The sequence below is a fragment of the Gekko japonicus genome, unplaced genomic scaffold (assembly GCF_001447785.1).
Source record: "Gekko japonicus isolate JY-2015 unplaced genomic scaffold, Gekko_japonicus_V1.1 scaffold1726, whole genome shotgun sequence".
NCBI classification, from domain to species: Eukaryota; Metazoa; Chordata; class Lepidosauria; order Squamata; family Gekkonidae; genus Gekko; species Gekko japonicus.
The window spans coordinates 336,882-354,465 of record NW_015168706.1 but is presented as its reverse complement, the minus strand read 5'-3'; the positions used below and the strand labels follow the sequence as shown (position 1 = coordinate 354,465).

General features: G+C 48.4%; 1 protein-coding gene across 1 annotated transcript in view; it reads right to left on the bottom strand.

Moving 5' to 3' along the window:
- Window positions 1-17,584, bottom strand: part of TM6SF2 (transmembrane 6 superfamily member 2) — a 37,341-nt gene that overhangs the window by 12,538 nt on the left and 7,219 nt on the right. Inside the window, exons 2-6 of the mRNA XM_015415525.1 lie at window positions 10,847-10,941; window positions 9,213-9,310; window positions 6,967-7,070; window positions 4,513-4,595; window positions 2,821-2,945 (exon numbers count right to left, since the gene is read on the bottom strand). Coding sequence (XP_015271011.1) covers window positions 2,821-2,945; window positions 4,513-4,595; window positions 6,967-7,070; window positions 9,213-9,310; window positions 10,847-10,941 — 505 coding nt within the window. The remainder of the gene's footprint in view (window positions 1-2,820; window positions 2,946-4,512; window positions 4,596-6,966; window positions 7,071-9,212; window positions 9,311-10,846; window positions 10,942-17,584) is intronic.

Sequence of the window (17,584 nt, the reverse complement as noted above, 5' to 3'; positions counted from 1 at the left end):
CACAGGAACGGAGTTCCAGCTGGCTCCCAAGTTGGCCACGCCCAGCAGGAACTCATTAGCATAATAGGCCACACCCAATAGCAGAAACTCATTAGGATTGGCTACATTAGGGCTGTGTGGCCTAACATGCAAAGGAGTTTTAAAAGCCCTGGGTTTTGACAACAAACAAGGTAAACAGAATAAGAAGGGAAAGGTGGGTGTGGCTGGATGACCACACTTCTGGTAACATGGTGGTGTGGCCTAATGGGCTAATGAGCGGTGCTGTCAGGGTGTGGCCTAATATGCTAATGAGTTCCTGCTGTTGGGTGTGGCCTATTGTGCTAATGAGTTCCTGCTGGGCTTTTTCTACAAAAAGAGCCCTGTCCAAATCAAATATAATCTGGTTAGAACCGGAGCAGTTTAACCTGCTCTCAGCTCGCTGTCTGACCACACCCAAAGAAATACTCTTCTCCCTTTCTCACAATACAAGAAGTCATGGGCATTCAACGACATTAATGAGCAGTAGGCTTAGGGCAGATCAAAGGAAGGACTTCTTCACCCAAAGCGTAATTAATACATGGAATTCACTGCTGCAGGAAGTGGTGGTGACCAGTGTTCCCTCTAAGCTGAGTTAGTGTGAGCTAGCTCACAGTTTTTTAGCCTCCAGCTCACACATTTTTCCTCTTCTCCCAGAAAGGATGGCACCAGAGCAAACTAACTTATGCAGCAGCCAAATCGCTCGCTCACAGCTTTAATGCCAGCAGCTTACAAAAGTAGAATTTTTGCTCACAAGACTCCACATCCTAGAGGGAGCATTGGTGGTGGCTACAAGCATAGCCAGCTTCAAGAGGGGCTATTAGCCACAAGCTGTAGGTGGAACATTCTGTCAGGGGCAGTGATGCTCGTGGTGTTCTTGGTGCTGGGGGGGGGGCACACTGGGAGGTCTGGCCCTGCTGGTTGACCTCTGATGGCACCTGGGTTTGGGCTAATGTGTACCACCAAGTGTTGGACTGGATGGGCCACGGCCTTCATCCAACATGGCTTCTCTTTTGTTCTTAACCAACAGACTGACTCAGTTTCATGTCTGTCCCCCTGCTTTGGTATCCAGGAGGCAATGGTAAATACAGTGTGCTCTCAAACGGAGGCTGTTCCCAGGGGTAGATAAATAGACCCTCCACGTGAAGGAGCAGTCTATCGCCAGGATTCCAAAAAGCTGGAGATTAACAACAGGTAAGGGCAGATGACTGGAGCTGCGGTGGCTCCAGTGGTTAAGACGCTGAACTGCAGGCTGTGGAAGGTCAGTAGTTCAGCAGTTCGAGACCCGAGTGTGCCGCATGACGGAGTGAGCTCCCGTCTCTAGTTCCAGCTCCTGCCAACCTAGCAGTTCAAAAGCAAGAAATGGCAAGTAGATAAATAGGTACCGCTTCGGTGGGAAGGTAACAGCGTTCCGTGCGCCTTGGTGTGTAGTCATGCCGGCCACGTGACCACGGAAACGTCTTCGGACAGCGCTGGCTCTTCGCCTTTGAAACGGAGATGAGCACCGCAACCCTAGAGTCGGAATCAACTGGCTTTCGAGCAAGGGAACCTTTACCTTTAAGGGCAGTAGTCTTCTTTTCAAAACCTCCAGTCCCACCTTTTTTTGTAATTTATTTTTTATTTATTTTTCAGAATATTTACAAACTATAGTGTATCAGAAAGTAACATTGTAGAGATAATATAACAGTAGGTGACATTTGTAAGATCAGACCCTAACCCCACTCTAGGGAGCTAATAAAAGGTATGCATAGTGTATAGTAATCTAAATAAGTCGGGTGATGTTTAAGTTATAGTAGTGTGCAGATAAAAATGTGCTGTGCTGACTATGGTGTAAGTATACTGGACATTAAGTGATCTCGGATGATGCTGTCCCCTTATTTGATAGAGAGTTAACCATTTGTGATAAGAACATAAGAGAAGCCAATGTTGGATCAGGCCAATGGCCCATCCAGTCCAACACTCTGTCACACAGTGGCCAAAAACAGCAGGGGCCATCAGGAGGTCCAGCAGTGGGGCCAGGGCACTAGAAGCCCTCCCACTCTTGCCCCCCCTCCAAGCACCAAGAATACAGAGCATCCCTTGCCCCAGACTGAGAGTTCCTATCTATACCTTGTGGCTAATAGCCCCTGACGGACCTCTGCTCCATATGTTTATCCATAAGAACATAAGAGAAGCCAATGTTGGATCAGGCCAATGGCCCATCCAGTCCAATACTCTGTCACACAGTGGCCAAAAATACCAGGTGCCATCAGGAGGTCCAGCGGTGGGGCCAGGACACTAGAAGCCCTCCCACTGTTGCCCCCCCCCCAAGCACCAAGAATACAGTGCATCACTTGCCCCAGACCGAGAGTTCCTACCTATACCTTGTGGCTAATAGCCACTGATGGACTTCTGCTCCAGATGTTTATCTAATTCCCTCTTGAAGCTGTCCATGCTTGAAGCCGCCACCACCTCCTGTGGCAGTGAATTCCATGTGTTAATCACTCTTTGGGTGAAGAAGCACTTCCTTTTATCCGTTCTAACCCGACCACTCAGCAATTTCATGGAGTGCCCACGAGTTCTTGTATTGTGAGAAAAGGAGAAAAGTACTTCTTTCTCGACCTGCTCTATCGCATGCATAATCTTGTAAACCTCGGTCATGTTTCTCCAAGCTAAAGAACCCCAAGCGTTTTAACCTTTCTTCATAGGGAAATGTTGTGGTTCATAGGAAGTAAGTCATGTGTTGACATAAAGGTTAGAACTGGGGTCCGTGTTAGCACAAGTTTGGAATAAATTGTTGATCCAGCACGGCTCTCCTTTAAGTACCTTATCCGCCATCAGAAGGGGCAAAGGCTTGGGCTGGCTGAAGATTCTCCTTGCTGCCCAGATGGGGATGAGAAGATAAGGGAAGTTGAGGAAGTAGGCCAGCCGGATCTCAGACCCATATTTCCCTATGGAGAGAACACACAAACATGCATCTCTTTCTCTCTCCTCCTCCACCATGTGCAGACGTAGCAGGCACTCCTTTGCATATTAGGCGACACACCCCTAATGTAGCCAATCCTCCGAGAGCTTACAGAGCTCTTCTTACAGGGGCTACTGTAAGCTCTTGGAGGATTGGCTACATTAGGGCTGTGTCACCTAATATGCAAAGGAGTTCCTGCTACAAAAAGAGCCCTCCAAATGGGAGAGAAGGGAGACAGTTTAGTTTTAATTTGGCTGGCTGGCTGGCTTCTGCAGTCTGCAATGCTTTCGTTTCCCTGAGTTGCTTGTTACTAATCAGAGCCAGTTACTAGTCAGAATCAGGCACTTTTCGGCATAGGAGTTCCCAGTTTGTTTTATGCCATCAATGCAAAGAAGAAGAAGAAGATGAAGAAGAGTTGGATTTATACCCCGCTCTTCACTCAGAATGACTTACAATCTCCTTTCCCTTCCTCTCCCCACAGCAGACACCCTGTGAGGTAGGTGGGGCTGAGAGACCTCTTTTGAGGACTGCCCGTGAGAGAACAGCTCGGAGAGAGCTTGTGACTGACCCAAGGTCGCCCAGCTGGCTGCACGTGGAGGAATGGGGACTCGAACCCAATTCTCCAGATTAGAGTCCGCCGCTCTTAACCACTACACCAGAACAGAAACACCCAGTTGAAAACGACGCACATTTAACAAGGATAATTCACACTGAACTATCCTCGTTAAATGTGCATCATTTTCAACCAGGTGTGAATTCACACACAGGAGACCCAAGCCGAGCCACAAATTATATTTTACTTGCAACAACCCCGGGGGACTTCCCAGCTATGCAACAGCTGCAAGTATCATGGCAACTCCATTTAGATGTAATGATGGGCCCCCCCCCCCATTTCTGGGCAGGACCATGACACAGGGTGAGGAGAGCCTCACACCTTTTCCCCCTCACACTATTTTCATGACCCAAAGCAGCCCCAGGGGAGCATAATTTACCCCATCCTCCTGCTGTGCTGGGCGGGTCCTGACCAGCATCATATCTCTGCAGTGTTTTGAGTTTCCACACGGAACTTAAAATCTTTCTTCCACCATCTTGGGAAGTCCATTGTTTTATTTGCTGATATAGGCATTTTAACGTTGGTTTTAGGGAAAGGCGGACTAATAAATCTAATTTAATAAAATAATAAATAAGTAAACAGTGGGCATCAACTACCAGTCCTCCCTTCGGCCATCATTTGTAGTTTTGGCTAAAGCTGGCCAATCAAACAAAACCAAGCCACAAAATTCAGCCACATCTGCCTTTGAACTGCCACCGTTCCCTGTCCAAACGTTTAGTGTCTGTCATTAATGTTTCAGAATTCGGGTCTTTAAAATCTGATTGTTTAATCTTGCCCCGAGCGACCCTCTGTGCCGTGCTACCAATGGGAACGGGAGAGACCGAGGCTTTCTTTCAAACTTCAGATGGAAAGAAAGAACTGTACAACTATTCTGACACACTCCTCTCCATGTCTTTCTGTCACGGCATCCAAAGCATAGAACGGGCACAAAGCTTCTCACCAACAATGTTGCCCGGCAAGAAAACCAGAAGACTCATCGTGAGGGACCCAATCCAGTACAGGCCAAAACTCCGGTAACTCTTTCTGAAAAAGAATAAGAGAATCTTTATCGTTAGAACCCCCATGGACGTCGGCTGCCCTGTCTTTCAAACGGGGATGCTGGGCTTTCTTTGTGCCATAGATAGATAGATAGATAGATAGATAGATAGATAGATAGATAGATAGATAGACAGACAGACAGACAGACAGACAGACAGACAGACAGACAGACAGACAGACAGATGATAGACAGGCAGATAGACAGATAGATGATAGCCAATAGATGATAGATAGATGATAGATAGACAGACAGACAGACAGATAGATGATAGATAGACATAGACAGATAGATAGATGACAGACATTCCAACACTCTGTCACACAGTGGCCAGAAACACCAGGGGCCATCAGGAGGTCCAGCAGTGGGGCCAGGACACCAGAACCCCTCCCACTGCAGCCCCTCTCAAGCACCAAGAATAGAGAGCATCCCTTGCCCCAGACATAAGAACATAAGAGAAGCCAATGCTGGGTAGATAGATACATAGATAGACAGACAGACAGACAGACAGACAGAAAGACAGGCAGACAGACAGATGATAGACAGGCAGATAGATAGCTGATAGACAATAGATGATGGATAGATGATAGACAGACAGACAGATAGATGATAGACAGACATAGACGGATAGATAGATGACAGTCATAGACAGACAGACAGACAGATAGATGATAGATAGACAGACAGACAGATGATAGACAGATAGACATTTATTTATTTGTTCGACTTTTATCCCGCCCTTCCGCCGAAGCGGCTCAGAGCGGCTCACAGCATTAATAAAACCAACATTGATAAAACATCAGTCCATAAAACAACTTTACATAAATACAATAAATATACCGTAAGTAAAAGCGGTTTGGTAAATCATTACAACTAGACAGACAGATAGATAGATGATAGATAGACAGACAGACAATAGATGATAGATAGACAGACAGATAATAGATCGACAGACAGACAGACAGATAGATGATAGACAATAGATAGATGATAGTCAGACAGACAGATAGACAGACAGGTAGGTAGGTAGGTAGGTAGGGTCGGATCCACTGTACTTGCACATTTCTGCTAGCCTAAGGTCCTTTCCCCAATGCAGTCTAGTTTCATTAGATATAACTGCTGACCTTCAGCAGAAACTTTGGTAATCAATATTATTCCAGTATGAATGATCATGCCCTGACCTGGCTAACCCTGGCTAGCCTGATTGGGTCAGGTCTTGTAAGCTAAGCAGGGTCAGCCCTCGTCAGTATTTGGAAGGGAGACCACCAAGGAAGTCCAGGGTTGCTACGCAGAGGCAGGCAAGGGAAAAACCACCTCTGAACGCCTCTTGCCTTGGAAAACCCTCTGGGGTCTCCATAAATCTGCTGGGACTTGACAAGCATTATTTCCCACCAACACCAGTTTAACGGGACGCCGTTTTTTAAAATTAAATTAACAGAAATTTAAAAAAATTACCCTGCCCTTCCTTTCTCTACGAAAACAAACTTCACCCTTCGCTTCAGAGCTGCTTTGCTGGATTGGACCAGAAGGTTCCGACATTGACCAGCAAGACCAGCTCCCTACCCGTGCTATTCATCGCCAGCATTCGGTATATGAAGGTATACTATCTCCACACATGGAGGTTCCACCTAAACTGCCGTGGCTAACACCTGCAGAGAGATCTATCCTTCTTGAGTTACTCATCTGTTTGTTTGTTTTTAAACCTAGTGGCCATGGCTCTCTCTTTTGGCAGCGAGTTCTACAACCTAACCATACCTTTTCTGTCAAGCGGTGCTTCCTGAAGTAAAAGTAAAGGTAAAGGCTCCCTTGCTCGAAAGCCAGTCGAGTCCGACTCTAGGGTTGCGGTGCTCATCTCCGTTTCAAAGCCGAAGAGCCAGCGCTGCCCGAAGACGTTTCCGTGGTCATGTGGCTGGCATGACTAAACACCAAGGCGCACAGAACGCTGTTACCTTCCCACCGAAGTGGTACCTATTGATCTACTTGCAATTTCTTGCTTTCGAACGGCTAGGTTGGCAGGAGCTGGAACTAGAGACGGGAGCTCACTCCGTCACGCGGCACACTCGGGTCTCGAACTGCTGAACTACCGACCTTCCACAGCCTGCAGTTCAGCGTCTTAACCACTTGAGCCACCGCAGCAGGTGCTTCCTGAACCGATGACCAAAATCATCTCCCATGAAGGCTCAGCTCCAAACTCTCCCTGTTTGAGCTGCCGACAGCTGCAATCCAGCCAGTGCAATGCCCCCCCGCACTGTACCTTCTTCTCCCAGCTGCTCCCCTTGAACTTCTGCCTGTCCCACGCCTTCCCTGAACCCCTCGCCATGGCAAACCCCCTGCACTTTACAGTCATCCCCCACTTACCGTTGAGACATGGCTGTAATCATCGCGAGGTAGAGACCGTAGTGGACCACGCCGTCCCAGTAACAGATCATAATGCCGTAGGCCGTGCGGAGGTAGGGCTCACCCTGGCAAGAGAAGCATCAGAGAGAGGTGAGTCCCGGTTCTGCTCCGGCTGCCCTGGAAATGGAACAGAACCGATATCACACACCGTTTAGGCTACATCCCCTCACAAGAGATTCTTTTGGTCCGTCGTAGCTGTGCCTGGAACAGGGCGACGTTCGGATTCTTCGGAGGAACCTGACTGCTTCTTTGGAGTTCAGAGGTCAGGTCCGGGAACCGGATCGACACTTTTGTCTGATGCCGTGTGTACACTTGAGTGGGGAGAGGAGCCATCCCGTCTGTATTTCGACACCAGTTTGGTGTCGTGGTTAGGAGCGCCGACTCTAATCTGGGAGAACCGGGCTTTATTCCCCACTCCTACGTGTGCGGCCAGCTGGGTGACCTTGGGTCAGTCACAAGTTCTCGCCGAGCTGTTCTCTCAAGGGCAGTTCTCGAGAGAGCTCTCTCAGCCCCACCTACCTCACAGGGTGTCTGTTGTGGGGAGGGGAAGGGAAAGGAGATTGTAAGCTACTCTGAGACTCCCTTGGGTAGTGAAGGGCGGGGTAGAAATCCAATCTCTTCTCGTCCTCTGTCGCCTTTCCTTCCTGTGCATTTTACCTGCCATGTGACGGGAAGAAGTGCTGGAATATGCAAGGTCTATAGTGCAGCCTTATGAAGAAGATCTGAGAATCACCCTACAGGGGGAACAGCTGAAGGACTGGGAGTTAGCATAGCTAGACTAGGGACTGCCCACTTCTTCAAATTGTGTCCTTGCTGTCTCCTGATTGGCTCTTCTGGAGACTTCCTGCTCCTGTAGAGCTTCCTGTTGGCTCTTTGTTCCTCTCATGGCAGTTAGACTGGTTAGTTTGGGCTTTCCCTCTGTATGTTCTATAACAGTTTGTTCTTCTATAACGAACCTACTAATTTTTCTGTAAACAGTCGGAGCTCCGCTTCCTTTGCATATTCAAACTCTGCTAACAAGAAGTCCCCACCTAAATGTCCCAGGCTCAATCCTGGAATCTCTGGTTAAAAGGAGGAAGGAGGAGGAGAAGGAGAAGAAGGAGAAGAAAGCTGAAGGTGGAGGAGAAGGAGAAGAAGAGGAGGAGGAGATTGGATTTATACCCCGCCCTTCACTACCCGAAGGAGAGTGGCTTACAATCTCCTTTCCCTTCCCCTCCCCACAACAGATGCCCCGGGAGGTAGGTGAGGCTGAGAGAGCTCTTTCAAGAACTGCTCCTGAGAGAACAGCTCTGAGAGAATTTGTGACTGACCCAAGGTCACCCAGCTGGAGGAATGGGGAATCAAACCCGGTTCTCCCAGATTAGTCTCCACACTCCTAACTACTACACCAAACTGGAGATGAGGAAGACCTCAGCCTGAGCCCCGAGAGAGCCGCTGACAGTCAAGAGTAGACAAGACTGACCTTGATGGCGCAACCAATGGTCTGATTCACACATGCTGAATAACAACACTTCAGCGATTGTTTGGAAGTGGATTTTCCCATTCCGTACAGTAAAATCCAGTTGCACAGGGCAGTGAAAGTGGATTGAGGGCATTGTTCATGTGTGTGCGCCCATTGATTCCAGGTCTAAAAGGATCAGGAAAGAGGGGTCTCTCGGCCGACCCAAATGAGCATCGTGGTGGGGAGGCGGCCAAGGAAGATGCGCTCAGCCTCCTCCACTGTCCCCCCACCCCCAGCACTTCTCCCTTTGGAAAACAGCCCGTGTCTCCGGTCCAGAGGGGCCCCTTTCCCAGAAGTGGTGGCCCTGGACAACAGCCCGACTGTGTCAAGTCCTGCAGCCGCCTATTTTCAATCTCAGAGCCCGAGGATCGGGAGCCAAACTGTGCAGCCAGTCTGGGGCAACGCTCCCTCTAAGCCGTGGAGTCTTGTGAGAAAAAACTCTACTTTGTGAGCCACTGGCACTAAAGTTGTGAGCGAGCGATTTGGCTGCTGGATAAATTAGTTTGCTCTGGAGCCAACCTTCCTGAGCCAGGACAAAAAAGTGTGAGCCAGAGGCTAAGAAATTGTGAGCTAGCTCACACTAACTCAGCTTAGAGGGAACACTGGTCTGGGGTAAGCTTGAATCTGGGGCCACCCCTAGAGATGTGAAGGCCCGGAAAAAAACCGGAAAAATTCGGGAAAAAACAGGTTTTTTCTGGTCCGGTACCTCTTTCATGTAGAACTCCATGAATCCGCCGATATAGCCATCTTCTTCCAGCGCAATTATTGCATCGATCACAGATGTGAAGGAAAAGACCATAAACACTAGAAGAGAAAGATTATGGGGACAGGTCTCAGGTTAGAATCTATGGGGACAGGTCTCAGTGGTATTGTCCTTGCTTGTTCTTTGAAGTATTTTTTCCTTCAGGACTGGATAAGTAGAAATTCCATCTATGAGGGAGCCTTATTGTGAAACGGAAAATCTGTGCAAGTCCCGATAGATGATTTATTGGGTTTCTGAATATATCACACAGTGAATACGTTTTCTGGATCCCTTTGAAGAAATATTGACGAATATCTGGGCACTTGAAATTTGGTATGTATTGGCAGCTTTCTTACTCCAAGGGACGACATCCACCACAGAGATATATAAGACTGTGCTTTTCACTGGACATTCCATCATATTAATGATGTATTGGTAATTGTATGCGTCTTTTGCACCTTGTTGGTTTGTAAGCATTCATTGTAAAAAACATATAAAGCAGGGGTGGCCAAACTTGCTTCATGTAAGAGCCACATAGACTAAGGCTGTGGTCACACGGAAAGCATACCGCGATTTGTTCCTGCTGTAGATTTGATCGGGGATATTTTTAAGCGTGTACTGCAGAGCAGTGCCGTCGGGGTGGGCTGATTAGCCATCTGGGACATCTCAGCCTATGGCACCCCCCCCCTTTCTTCTGACCTCACTGTGATATATAATAATGAGTGAGTATTTTAATTACCGATGCATCCTGTAGGATTGAATTGCGTTTTAAGTGGTTAATTCTGTAATTTTATCGCACTTTGGGTGCCTAAATTGTTTTAATCGTGTTATATTTTATTGTACTACTGTGCCTATGTAAGCCACCCTGAGCCCGCATGCGGGGAGGGAGGGGTATAAAAAATAATAATAAATAAGCGGGTTCAGATGATCACACATCCCTTGCCCAACCGCTTGCTTTGCGTGACAATGCTCCGGGCACTGCCCAAGTGGCAACACAGCACATTTTTTTTAAAAAATCTTTGCGCATGTGCATATGCGCATGCACAGATGTGCACATATGCACATGCGCACAATGGTGGGAGTCGCAAAAACAAAAAACAACCTACCGGAAGAAGGATGTTCACACAACCTAATTGCAATCATTGCGAGAGATGGCTGTCCAGATAGGCAAAATCGCAGATTCACAGCGCAAGTACCCAGAAAGTAGTTGATTTTCCTGGTGTCGGAAAACTCGCTAGGGAACCGGGAGGATCGTGCGAGTGAGCCCACTTCGGTGCGGGAGACGGATGTGGGCGTCTGATCAGCAATTTTAAATGAGAGAGGGAACAGCGGTGAAACCCGATCAAAATGACCGTGTGACCACAGCCTTCATGTCAGATGCTCAAGAGTTGCAAGGTGACTTCGGAGGAAGAGGCGGGTTTGGGGGAGTCTTGTATTTTGCAATAAGAATACTCGATATTTTTATCGTGGGGTTTGTAAGTTTCGACATGTTGAGACACGTGCCAGAGGGGATTTGGGTGGCCCGTATGGGAAACAGGAAGGGTCAGTAGACAGACCTTTGGTATGATCCAGCAGGAGGAAGAGGGGAGTCAACATACCATAGAAGAGAGGATCCTGGGACTGACTGGGAAGGTAGACCAGAGCGAACAAGCCTACAAGGACCACGGCACCCACCAAGGCCACGGACCAGGAGCTAGAGGGAGAGAAAAAGGCACTGGATTGAGGCCCTCTGATACTGAAGTCAAATCTTTGTAGCCCCAAGAAGACTCATGCATGGGTCCCTCCAGGGGTCATTTCGTAGAAAAAGTGCAGGAGCTCATTAGAATAACTCATTAGCATAACTCATTTGCATATGCCACACCCCCTGACGTCACCAGAAGTGTATCAGAAGGCAACACCCACTACTCAGGCTCCGCTGGACTGTTTTGGATTGCTAGCTACAGGGGGCGGGGGGGAACGTGCAGATCTGTCCTCACAGAGGAGGGAGAGCTTGTACCTGAATAAAACTTGGTCTTAAAGGTGGGATTGTCCTTTGGTAAAAAAAAAGTTCAGGGATCAGATTGGTATAGAAGTGTCGGGGATCGTGGGAAGAAGGGTAAGAATATCTAAAGCAATGGCACTTATTAGTCTGGATGGTATAGGGTTAAGGTTAAAAGAGGAATGTAAATGGATTGATTTGATGCTAGTAGCAGCAAGACAAGTGATAGCAAGGAATTGGAAAGAAGCCGAGGAACTCACGATTAATCACTGGAGGGATAAAATGAATAATATAATAATCTTAAGAGTATCTTACGATGAAGATACGTAGAATAAATGGGTTAAAGGTTAGTGAACAGGAGGAGGACTGGTTCAGAAGGATGGCGGGGTATTTGGGAAAGTTTTAACAATTTGGGATGATTAGTCAGTTAAATAGGAAATTGAGAGGTTAATTTGATTATAAGATTAAGATGGAAGTTTAATAGAGCAATAGAGTTGTACTTGGATTGATTGTGATATAATACTGTATGGAATGTTATTTATGTATCTATTGCCTGGAGGTCGCACATGGATGGTGTTGGTGATGGAATGTTTTATGAAATTAAACAATAAAGAATTATTTTTTAAAAAAATTAAAGGTGCCACTGGACTGTTTTGGACTTGGGGGGGGGGGGAGCTCTGCAACTTTCCTGGCTGCTTCTTGCTCTGACTGAGGGCTGCTGGGAGCAGGGGGTGGGGCTTGTTGCATGTGCCCGCCCCCTCGGCTCTTTACTGCCGGAGCTCCGCTCCTGCGCGCTCCTGCAGGAAATGACCCCTGGGTCCCATGCAAGCCACTGAAACAATCCAAAATTTATTTATCCCTTTACTTTATATCTTTCTCCCCCCTGGGAACCCAGAACGGCTGACATCGCTCTCCTCTCCTTCATTCTGTCCTCACAACAACCCCGTGAGGTAGGTTTGGCTGAGAGGATGTGACTGGCCCAAAGTCACCCAGCGGGCTTCCGTGGCACGAGTGGGGATCAGAACCTGGGTCTCCCAGATCCCAGTCCGACACCAAGGCAGTGAGCAGCTCATCCAATCAGAGCCGGGAAGCTGGTCCAAAAAGAAGGGCAGGGAAAACGAGGGAAAGGTTGATGTGCCGCTTCGTAAACGGAGATGAGCACCGCAACCCTAGAGTCGGATTCGACTGGCTTTCGAGCAAGGGAACCTTTACGTTTACCATTAGGTGGCGAGCTAGACTTGTTTTTAAGGCAAGAGAGGTTTAATTATTTTATGGCATTGTGTGTAGAATAGCCAGGAGATCCTAAGATTGTCCGGCAGCCACAAGTTCTAGCTCTTTTAGCATTATGCATCACTAGGTGGAGAGCTAGACTTGTTTTTATGGCAAGAGATCCTTCAGAGGTGGTTTGCCATTGCCTGCCTCTGTGTAGCAGCAGCCCTGGAATTCCTTGGTGGTCTCCCATCCAAGTACATTAAGTATTGTGTGGTCTTGTGTGTAGAATAGTCAGGAGATCCTAAGATTGTCTGGCAGGCAGAAGTTCTAGCTCTTTTAGCATTCTGCACCACTAGGTGACGAGGTAGACTTGTCTTTAAGGCAAGAGACGTTTCAGAGGTGGTTTGTTGCTGACTGCCTCAGTGTCATGGCCCTGGTATTTCTTGGAGGTGGCTCTTCCAATTCCTAGCCATGGCCAACCCTGCTTAGCTTCTGAGATCTGGCGAGATTGGGCTAGCCTGGGCTATCCAGGTCAGGATCCCTGGTCCACATGTTTGATATCGAGGCAGGCAGCAAAAGCTTCCAGAATCAGAAACGTTCTCTGCATAGGGCAAACAGGTCAAACCCTACACCAAAGGATAAATGGACACAAATCTGATCTCAAGAATCACAAAAGTAAGAAACCTCTAGGAGAAGATTTGAGCCTCCCAGGACACTCAGTGGGGGACCTCAAAGTAGCTGTTTTACTGCAGGAGTTTCAGAAACAGGCTGGAATGGGAGACTGCTGAATTACAAGTTACTACAACGGGACAATGGAACCCCCAGGGCTTAACAGAGATACTGGGTTCTTATCTCAGGACACATGCAAAGTCACTCCGTTCTCGCATCTGTTTAACTCTTTTATGATCTGTATGCTGTTTTGCTGCCATTCACAGGTCTTACCAACTGCTTTAATCCAACCTGAGCTATACTCATCACTCAGTTCCTTATGCATATTGACTCTAATTAGCCCTTCCCGGCATCTAACCCCCCACCTATATGTGATGGTCGGCGAAGTCTGTTTCAATGTATCCGAAGAAGTGTGTGTACACACGAAAGCTTATACCCAGAATTAAACTCCGTTGGTCTTAAGAGGCGCCACTGGACTCAAATTTCGTTCTGAAACTAGAAACGTTTTGGAAAAGCAGATGAGATTCAGGTGCAACCCCCCCCACACACACACACACTGAATGACCTGAGCAGGACTGCAGAAATCCTTGCGCCTGCAGATTCATCTATGCCAAAGCGAGGGGGCCCAGGCTTGCATTCTGCGCCATCTGGACGGGGGTGCGGCTCAGCCAGCGAGCTGGCAAGCCTGCTGCGGCTGCAAGTTTTGCCCACCACCAGCTGCTGCTGCTGCGGAACAACTGCAATGCAGACCCTGGCTGCAAAGGACGCTTGCAGCAATCCCGAGCGATACCTTTACCTCGGGAAGGAAAGTGCCTTCTAGTATCTGCAGAGCCATACCGCCTCTTTTTTGGGCTCGGTGGCGATCCGCAGAGACAGCCGAGCACAGGCGACCTCTCCTGCGAAGAGGGAGGGGGCTCGGACAAGGCTGCTCACGGAATCAGGAGCTGTCTAATTGGTGCTCTGTGCCAGTGGGGACCCCCCCAAAGAGAGAGAGAGAGAGAGAGAGAGAGAGAGAGAGAGAGAGAAAGAAAGAGAGAAAGAAAGAGAGAAAGAGAGAAAGAAAGAGAGAAAGAAAGAGAGAAAGAAAGAGAGAAAGAAAGAGAGAAAGAAAGAGAGAAAGAGAGAAAGAAAGAGAGAAAGAAAGAGAGAAAGAGAGAGAAAGAGAGAGAAAGAGAGAGAAAGAGAGAGAAAGAGAGAGAAAGAGAGAGAAAGAGAGAGAGAAAGAGAGAGAGAAAGAGAGAGAGAAAGAGAGAAAGAGAGAGAGAAAGAGAGAGAGAAAGAGAGAAAGAGAGAGAGAGAGAGAGAGAGAGAAAGAGAGAGAGAGAGAGAGAAAGAAAGAGAGAAAGAAAGAGAGAAAGAGAGAAAGAAAGAGAGAAAGAAAGAGAGAAAGAAAGAGAGAAAGAAAGAGAGAAAGAAAGAGAGAAAGAAAGAGAGAAAGAAAGAGAGAGAAAGAGAGAAAGAAAGAAAGAAAGAAAGAAAGAAAGAAAGAAAGAAAGAAAGAAAGAAAGAAAGAAAGAAAGAAAGAAAGAAAGAAAGAGCTGGGTGCCTAACAGCCTATGGAGGATGAACTCTTGCTTTGGCTATCTGGTTTCATTGTGTTTCCTGAATTCCTAAGAACCGGTGGAGCCGGGCTGTGGGGAAGCTGTGCTACAAAACAGGGAAGGTCACCTTCTCATCTCTGGCCAGAAGCAAAAGGTATCCTCAGCCCTGGCGACAGGAAAGCAGAGCGCAGCTCAGTCTGATGGGGCGGCTGGAAATAAAAAGAGACCACCCGCAGAAAGAGCTTTGGACGCCCCAAAGCTCTAAATGAACACACTTTTTTAAAAATTCAGGCTTTCCCCAATATCATGGCCGTGGGAATGAATAGGCAGCAAACCCTACTAGGACATTTGTGGCCTCCCCTTCCCCTCCAAAGGTCTCGGTCATCGGCAGCGGACCATGCATATCATCTCGTTTCGTGTACAACTTTGTCAAAGCGAATAGCGTCGAAATACAAGATGAATCCATTTAACAAACTCACTGTTAGCATTTCATAGTGACAGTCTTCAGAATCCATCAGTTTGCTACCAGTGAGTTTGTTAAACGGATTAATCAGCACATTAGCATAATAGGCCACACCCAACAGCAAAACTCATTAGCATATTAGGTCACACCCTGACAGCACCGCTCATTAGCACATTAGGCCACACCCCCATGTTACCAGAAGTGTGGTCATCCAGCCACACCCACCTTTTGCTTCTTCTTCTGTTTACCTTGTTTGTTGTCAAAACCCAGGGCTTTTTTTGTAGCAGGAACTCCTTTGCATGTTAGGCCACACACCCCTAATGTAGCCAATCCTAATGAGTGTCTTCTGTTGGGTGTGGCCTGTTATGCTAATCAGTTCCTGCTGGGCGTGGCCAACTCAGGAGCCAGGCGGAACTCCGTTCCTGTGCGTTCCTGCCCAAAAATAGCCCTCTTGTATTTCGACAGTATTCACTTTGACAAAGTTGTACACGAAGCGAGACGATCTGCATGGTCCGTTGGTGTCGGTGGCGTTTGAATCGCGCCCAGTAAACTGAATACTGGAAAAAGAAATTTCTCGTGTTTGGAGACTTTTGTGGCATAATATATCACAGTTCTTTGTTTCCTTTTCCTCAACCTCCAGACGGGGGCTGGAGATCTCCCGGAGTGACGACTGATCTCTAGACTTACTTATTCGTCCCACGTCTGGAGAAATGGGCTGCTTTGGAAGCAGGACTGCGTGGCATTATGCCCTGCCCTATGGCATGCCAACCCACGGTTCGGAAATACCTGGTGATTGGGGGGCGGAGCCTGGGAGGGTGGGGTTGAGGGAGGGGAGGGACCTTGGTAGGGCATAACACCACGCAGCCCGCCTTCCCCAGCAGCCATTCCCCCCCAGAAGTGGAATAAATGTTTTGAATACATCCAAGGGTCACTTCCTGCAGGAGCGCACAGGAGCAGAGCTCCGACAGTAAAGAGCCCAGGGGGCGGGCACATGCAACAAGCCCCACCCCCTGCTCCCAGCAGCCCTCAGTCAGAGCAAGAAGCAGCCAGGTAAAATGCAGAACTCCCCCCCGGCCCCCAAAACAGTCCAGTAGCACCTTTAAGACCAGGTTTTGTTCAGGCACAAGCTCTCCCTCCTCTGCGAGGGAAATCCACACCCCCCCCCCCCCCAATAGCTAGCAATCCAAAACAGTCCAGTGGAGCCTGAGCGGTGGGTGTTGCCGTCTGACACACTTCCGGTGATGTCGGGGGTGTGTGGCATATGCAAATAAGTTATGCTAATGATTTATGCTAATGAGCTCCTGCACCTCTTTTTCTACGAAATGACCCCTGAATACATCAATAATAAATAAGCAATTTCTGTTGTCTGTAGATCAGTCGTCATTCTGGGAGATGTCCAGTCCACACCTGGAGGCTGGCAACTACGGTCGGAAATACCTAGAGATTCTGGGGGGTGGAGCCTGAGGAAGGCGGGGTTTAAGAAGCGGAGAGACTTCGGTGAGGTATAATACCATACAATGCAACAGTTTGGTGTAGTGGCTGGGAGCGTGGACTCTAATCTGGGAGAACCAGGTTTGATTCCTTACTCCTCCCCCCATGCAGCTGCTGGTGTGACCTTGGGCCAGTCACAAGCTCTCTCAGAGCTGTTCTCTCAGGAGCGGTCCTCGAAAGAGCTCTCTCAGCCCCGCCTGCCTCACTGGGTGTCTGTTGTGGGGAGGGGAAGGGGAAGGAGATTGTAAGCCGCTCTGAGACGCCTTTGGGTAGTGAAGGGCGGAGTATGAATCCAATCTCCTCGCTCTCCTTCTCCTCCTCCTCCTCCTCAGCCATTTTCTCCAGGAGAACTGATCCTGGTTGTCTGGAGATCAACTGTAATAGCAGGAGATCCCCAGGGGCCACCTGGATGTTGGCAACCCTAGCCTCAGAAGGGCTTGATGGAAATTGCCTTCCCTTCATTGTATCCTGTGACGCAAGCGAGGCTGAATGACCCAAGAACGAGAACACAGAGTGAGTTTTGTGTTCAAGCAGGGATCGGAAGCCAGCCCTCCCAGATCCTAGAGACTGACACTCTGTCCACAACGCCATGGCACACTGCTATGGCAACCAAAGAATGCAAATCCCATCTAACTCTGTAACGGCTGTTCCCTGCTGTTTGCCCCTGTAGCACATGGAACTCTGAGGTGCACTGCCTTGGACGGTGGAGGCTCCATGCAACTAGCCCAACCAATAGCAGAGCAATCTCTCTAGAGCTCCCTGTGTGGGTCAAGGAGAGCAGCTAATCAGCTGTGCTGAGCTAGCCGGCAAGTGCTGCTTTCGACACTGATGGGATCAAAGATCAACCTGCTTGTACGTTTGGAGCTTGCTGGCCAGAGGGCATCGCATGATCCAGGTGAGAGCAAGGATATGGCGAAAGAAAGAGAAGGAAGGAAGGAAAGAAGGAAAGAAAGAAAGACCAGGGAGGGAGGGAGGGAGGGAG